Raw genomic sequence first — 6,617 nt, 5'->3', positions numbered from 1 at the left:
GTAATCTAAATTTTAAAAAAAATGAAAAAAAAATGTGCAGAGTAGGTGGATTGGCCATGCTAAATTGTCCCCTTAATTGGAAAAAATAATTGGATAATCTAAATTTAAAAAAAATTATCTATGGCCAGAGCTGGGGGAGCGGGGGCGGGGTGGTCCTCATGCACTATTTCCGCATTGTTATTTGTGGGAGCTTGCTCTGTGCAAATTGGCTGCCGCTTTTCCTGCACTTCAATTGGCTGTAATGCGATTAAAGGCGTGCAAGGTCTTGAAAAACATTATATAACCTTATGTCTTTCGTCGTTGCTGTAATTACAACGAAAGGCGAATGTGTTCCAAATGCCACTAACAGATGTGCTGACTGCCAGCGCGTGTTGTTATTCATTTCCACTATGATTTTAATTTATCGATCTATTTACCTGCTAATGTATTCGATGCCCGAACGATTGTCAGCGTCTTCTGGCCTCAACACCGCGGCGTCAAATTATTGTCACTTCTCCCCAAAATCTCGCTTGTGAAGTGCTTTCGAAACAGGAGTTGATAACAGACCCGATTGATTTAGACAAGAAACAAGTATTGCCTTATTTCAATAGTATTATATCACAATGAATGTAACTCTACAATAGATTGTCCAAACACCCTACAAACCTGCGATCAATCCAACGAATGATTGTTGACAGAGATTAAATATTTAGGGGCAGTAGGAATGTACTTAACTGTCAACAGCGTGCCGCGACTTGCAGCCTTTAAAAAGAAGCGCTTTAACCCAATCCATTAAGGGATTTTTTTTGTTCATTGTGTTGCATCATCTTGGAAACATGGTAATGATTGAAGTGTTAAAATGTGTCCTCCAGTTATGGTTTATAATCCCCTCAGATTCTATTTCGCTTTTATAATTAAAAAAACATGTCAGTGTATTTATTTTGAAAATGCATACTGGAGTTTAAAAGTTGTTTTTCTCGCTATTCGGTTCGCCCATTAAACAATAAAAACTGTCGTAACTTCTTGGGCTCATAAACAAAACAAAATTAAGACCGCAAAATAACTCGGCCCAGCCATATTTGAAGCTAATGCCAGATTCACGCAGCAATTTCCGTGATTGCAAATAAAACCTGAACGTCGAAAAGTCAGGCCGAGTTCTCTCTTTATTCACTGGGCGTATAAAAACAAACCTCTCTCAGAGTGTTGTGTGTGCTGTGGGGGAGGGAGGAGGATCTTCCACTCTTGTTTCGTCCTCCTGAAAGTTCAGCTGTCCCCACCTCCCTCTTCAGACCCAAACCTGAAAACATCTGGGAATCTCGCAGCTCCGAATAAGTCTGTCTCTATCCCCGGACACTTCCAGTTCCTGAACCAAGCCCTTGTAAACTCTCCTCCACGTTTACCCACTCCCGGAGTCCTATCTTTCTAAACTCCCCTTTCTTGAGCCCCATGTCCCTGCAGCTTTCAGCCTCCTAGCTCTCTCTCTCTCTTTCCCAACCTTCCTAGAAAACTCCAAAGATCAGCTCCCTCTAGGCTTGATACCCAGGCATGATTCATTCACATTCCTTTGTACAACTCGCAACTCTTCATTCTGTTTACCATCAGCACCGAGGCGCCTCCTCCACCCTGCCCTTAATCCCTCGGACGCAGAGTTGTGAGTGAGGAAGGAAGCCCAGGGTGTGAGTCGAGAGTGGGTGGGTGAGCAAGGAGGTGGTGAGTGGGTGGGTGAGGGAGAGAGGCTCACTGCCCTCTCCCCCCAATGCTGCCAATTATGCAAATATTCTCACAACTGCCAGCCAATCACAGCGTTGCCTTTGGCTCGGGCTGGGCCGCAACCAGATCGCGATTGGTCCAACTTTGCGGATAGAGGAACCCACCGAGCCGGTTTCAAGGCGCCTCTCGCTGACGCGCAATGCGCAGCCAGACGGGAAGGGGGCTCCTAGAAACAGGCGGCGGCGAGCTGATGGAGTGACACAAATGGACAGTGGTGTCGGAGCGCGCTGGCTGCTGCTGGGGTTGGGGATCTTTTCTTTTGGCATTTGATTTGTGTTTTTTTTTAAAAAATCACATCCCCAAAATACAAGCGCCGAAAACATTTTCAAACGAGAACAAAAAGAAAACCTCCAAACTTTTGTATTTAATGCCGCGGAATCGATTCCTGCAGCAAAGTGAAAGAAGTAGTTTGAGGAGAAGGAAAGAGCGAGGGAAAGTATGGCTGTGAGTAATTGTTTCCATCTGGATCTGTGCAAACTTGCGGGCGCTCGCTGGCTGTTGGTGCTTCATATGTTTGTCCAAGGTTGGGGAGCCGTCCAGCCTCAGGGACAGTACAACAGCGAGAGGGGCATCTCGATCCCCGACCACGGCTTTTGCCAGCCCATCTCCATCCCCCTGTGCACGGACATTGCCTACAACCAGACCATCATGCCGAACTTGCTGGGTCACACGAATCAGGAAGACGCCGGCCTGGAGGTTCACCAGTTTTACCCGCTGGTCAAGGTGCAGTGTTCGCCCGAGCTGAAGTTTTTCCTCTGCTCCATGTACGCCCCGGTGTGTACGGTGCTGGAGCAGGCCATCCCGCCGTGCCGCTCGCTGTGTGAGCGGGCCAGGCAGGGCTGCGAGGCGCTCATGAACAAGTTCGGCTTCCAGTGGCCCGAGAGTCTCCGCTGCGAAAACTTTCCCGTGCACGGCTCCCAGGACCTGTGCGTGGGGCAGAACAACACGGAGAAAGGCAGTCCGACTCTGGATCCCACCCAGTCTCTGCCCGACCACGCCGGCACCATTTACCCCCGCGGCTACCCCGGCAGGGAGCAGCAGTTTGTTTGCCCACGGGTGCTGAAGGTGCCCGCCTACCTGAACTACCACTTCCTGGGGGAGAAGGACTGCGGGGCCCCCTGCGAGCCCGCCCGCACCAACGGCCTCATGTACTTCAACGAGGAGGAGCTGAAGTTCGCCCGCATTTGGATCGGCATCTGGTCGGTGCTGTGCTGCGCCTCCACCCTCTTCACGGTGCTGACCTACCTGGTGGACATCCAGCGGTTCAGCTACCCCGAGCGCCCCATCATCTTCCTGTCGGGCTGCTACACCATGGTGGCCATCGCCTACATCGCCGGCTTCCTGCTGGAGGAGAAGGTGGTCTGCAACGAGAGGTTCGCGGAGGACGGCTACCGCACCGTGGCCCAGGGCACCAAGAAGGAGGGTTGCACCATCCTCTTCATGATGCTCTACTTCTTCAGCATGGCCAGCTCCATTTGGTGGGTCATCCTGTCCCTCACCTGGTTCCTGGCGGCCGGCATGAAGTGGGGCCACGAGGCCATCGAGGCCAACTCGCAGTACTTCCACCTGGCCGCCTGGGCGGTGCCGGCCATCAAGACCATCACCATCCTGGCCGTGGGCCAGGTGGACGGCGACGTGCTGAGCGGGGTCTGCTTCGTGGGCCTCAACAACGTGGACGCGCTGCGGGGCTTCGTGCTGGCGCCACTTTTCGTTTACCTCTTCATCGGCACCTCCTTCCTGCTGGCCGGTTTCGTGTCCCTCTTCCGCATCCGCACCATCATGAAGCACGACGGCACCAAGACGGAGAAGCTGGAGAAGCTGATGGTGCGGATCGGCATCTTCAGTGTCCTCTACACAGTGCCCGCCACCATCGTGATCGCCTGCTACTTCTACGAGCAGGCTTTCCGCCCGCAGTGGGAGAAGAGCTGGGTCAGCCAGGCGTGCAAAAGTTACGCCATCCCCTGCCCCCGCGGCGAGCGCCCTCACATGAGGCCGGACTTCACCGTCTACATGATCAAGTACCTCATGACACTCATAGTGGGCATCACCTCGGGCTTTTGGATCTGGTCCGGTAAGACTTTACATTCGTGGCGCAAGTTCTACACAAGACTCACAAACAGTAAGCACGGGGAGACGACCGTGTGAGGGAGATAAACTTTTTAAATCGTGGTTCCGAACGGAAGGGACAACACCCACAAAACACACAACCCAGTTTGTTTGGAGATGTGGCAGACTATTTCAAAGTACTGTACCTTTTGTAAATATCATCTGTAAGATTGTTTTGTAATTATATATTTGTATTTAAAATATCACCTCCAGAGGTGTATCTTGTTTTCCCCAATGTGTGGAGGATTTTCCTTTTTATTTCCCCCCCCCCTCTTTTTTTATGGGGGGGAGGAGAGGGTGAAGGCACTGCTTGTTCCAGTGCTCGGAAACCAAGGATTGTCGCCACTCAAACTTGTGATCGAAGCACGGAGGGAGGGGGGGGGGGGGGGGGGGGGGCTACAAATGAGTCAGACTCTAGAAAGTTAATCCTGCTGCTTGCCAACTCGCATGTCTGTCTGAATGTCGAACCTACCGAGACACCAATTGGACCTGGAGGCAATGGGACAATTAGTCTAACCCCGGAATGAAAGGCTTCCCCTTGGGTCCTAACGCCAACACACAGCAATTTCGCCGTTCGTTACACAACGTTAGAACGATTGAATGGAAGGCGAGGGTTTTTTTTTAAAGACTAAATAATGGAGTTATGCATTACTTTTACCCCAGACACCCAGATCCGCATCTGATGGCTGCTCTGCTCCCCAAGTCGTAAAATTAATTATTTTTGGTTATTTTAGTCTTGCATTTTAATCTACCCAACTGGATTTATACAAAAATGCTGGATCAAAATGAGTCTTGAAATCCGAAATTATACAGGGCGTAGGAGCACTTAGTTTTGCTATTTATTTTGATTAGTTCCTCGATTTGGCAGTACTAATTTCATTGGCTAGTGCATGGGGGGGGGGGGGAACACTCCCATTTGTTATGTTAATTTAGCCGGATTGAAAGATCATCCTCAATGCATCTTTGTTATAGATTGTTTTTGACTTGAATTTGCTTTAACATTTTTGATGGAGAGACAGAAAATACTGCTTTTCTGTACGGTTGTGTAAAAGAATTGTTTAAAAGCCTAAAAAAAACAAGTGCTGATGTTTATATTGGCATTGAACAGCTGAATAAGCAAAATTCATACTCTTGCTGGCCTTTTTTGGTTTTTTTTAATGAGAACAGGGGGAATGATGAACTTCAGAATCATGTGAACGGGATAAAGGTTGAGCTGAGGGTAAGGTTAGGACCAAGAGGCAGTACTATGGGGTAGAGCATAATAAAACTCAATCAATGTTTTATTTGCGCTAAAGAGAAACCATTCCTGAACCCATTCTATTCCAAGTGCGTGGTCCAGAAAACAAATTACCTGTAGAAATAATCTGTGGTACATACCCAGCACATTTAATGCATTGATTGAAGTGTGGGACATTTCTGTCTCAAAATGGCAAATGCCTTTTTTTCTTTGTGCGATATTACAAGCGTTTTAGTACAAACATTTTAAAAGCACCATAACTGCACATACAGGCATTTTTATTGTACTGTATTTTAAGATAATTTGCATGATTGTTATCAAATAATTAATAGGAGTCTGTAGCCATAACACCATACAAGCCTGTACTCATGATTCAAATTCATTCTTGGCTTCAAGTCCCCGACGAGCAAAAATTGTCTGAACTTGGTATTCATTTATTCTTGTTCACCATTACAGAATCCTTTATATTTATAGAGCAATAGAAAAGTTTATATATTCAATATTTTTAATTTCATTGAAATAAAACTTCCAACTTTTTGTACAAAAATTAATCCGAGTCTGCCTTTACAGAAGTTTGTGTGCTGTTTTATAAAAAGAAATAGGCACACACTATCGCAATACATTGTGCATCTTGGTATTAAATTGTGTCCTCTGTGGCAGAATGTTGTGTGGTTTACTAAGCTCAGTTTTCATATGCTTATCTGCTCTTTGAAATCAGAACACGTGAATGGAAACCCTCTTTGGTTATGATGTCACATTGTTTTTCAAAAAATATTTTAACACCTTGCCTTAATGCCACACATTAAATAAGACTTCCCAGATCTAAAACTAAACAAACGCAGAAATTTTCCCATTGGTGTACGTGACTTCAGGCCAACCCTTCAATAGTTTATCCAAACAATTGAAAAAACATAATTTTTGATTTAAAAAAAAAACAATTATTGTACACCAAGATGTATTTATATTTCTGGATCTGTGCAATACCAACAATTAGTTATTTCTTTTGGGTACTTAAGGATACAATTTAATAATAATAGATTTCAATATATGTAAATATGAATCAATGTTTCCACTTAAATTATAAGATTAATATAGAACTTTAAAATATGGCAAGTATTTATTTGGAAAAAATATGAAAAGTTAGACACAATCCTGATTATAAATGTAGGCAGTCAAATGTGGTTGGATCTCAAATACACAATATATTGGCAGCCTTGCGTATTTCCTGATGTTTTGAAAAATGATGACATCTGCATACTTCTCTGATTCTGATTTCCATATGATATATACCATTAGAATTTTTGGAGATAAACCTTTTATTTATTTTTTACAATATTTTTATTAGGGTATTTGCAAGTTTTTATAATAATAACAATGACATAAACATGGTACAATAAACATCTCCACCACCATCACAAGCTTCACACACCCCAACAATCCGGCCCTCTTCTTTCCCGCCCCTCCAGATAAATCTTTTATAATCAAGTGTATCTTTTGATGCCATGAAGACCCACACTCGACAATC

At 45.5% G+C, this 6,617-nt stretch overlaps 1 protein-coding gene across 1 annotated transcript; it reads left to right on the top strand.

Annotated features, from left to right (window-relative positions):
* Window positions 1–1,908: 1,908 nt before the first annotated feature.
* On the top strand, window positions 1,909–4,243 carry LOC119966374 (frizzled-1-like). The gene has a single exon (XM_038797926.1). The coding sequence runs from the start codon at window positions 2,188–2,190 to the stop codon at window positions 3,892–3,894; it is 1,707 nt and encodes a 568-aa protein (XP_038653854.1). The 5' UTR covers window positions 1,909–2,187; the 3' UTR covers window positions 3,895–4,243.
* The last annotated feature ends 2,374 nt before the right edge of the window (window positions 4,244–6,617 follow it).

The sequence above is a fragment of the Scyliorhinus canicula genome, chromosome 5 (assembly GCF_902713615.1).
Source record: "Scyliorhinus canicula chromosome 5, sScyCan1.1, whole genome shotgun sequence".
Classification (NCBI taxonomy): Eukaryota; Metazoa; Chordata; class Chondrichthyes; order Carcharhiniformes; family Scyliorhinidae; genus Scyliorhinus; species Scyliorhinus canicula.
This window is presented reverse-complemented; position numbering and strand designations above follow the sequence as displayed.

Coding starts and splice junctions, on each gene's coding strand:
- LOC119966374 (XM_038797926.1), top strand. CDS start 2,188: ATGGCTGTGAGTAATTGTTTCCATCTGGATCTGTGCAAACTTGCGGGC.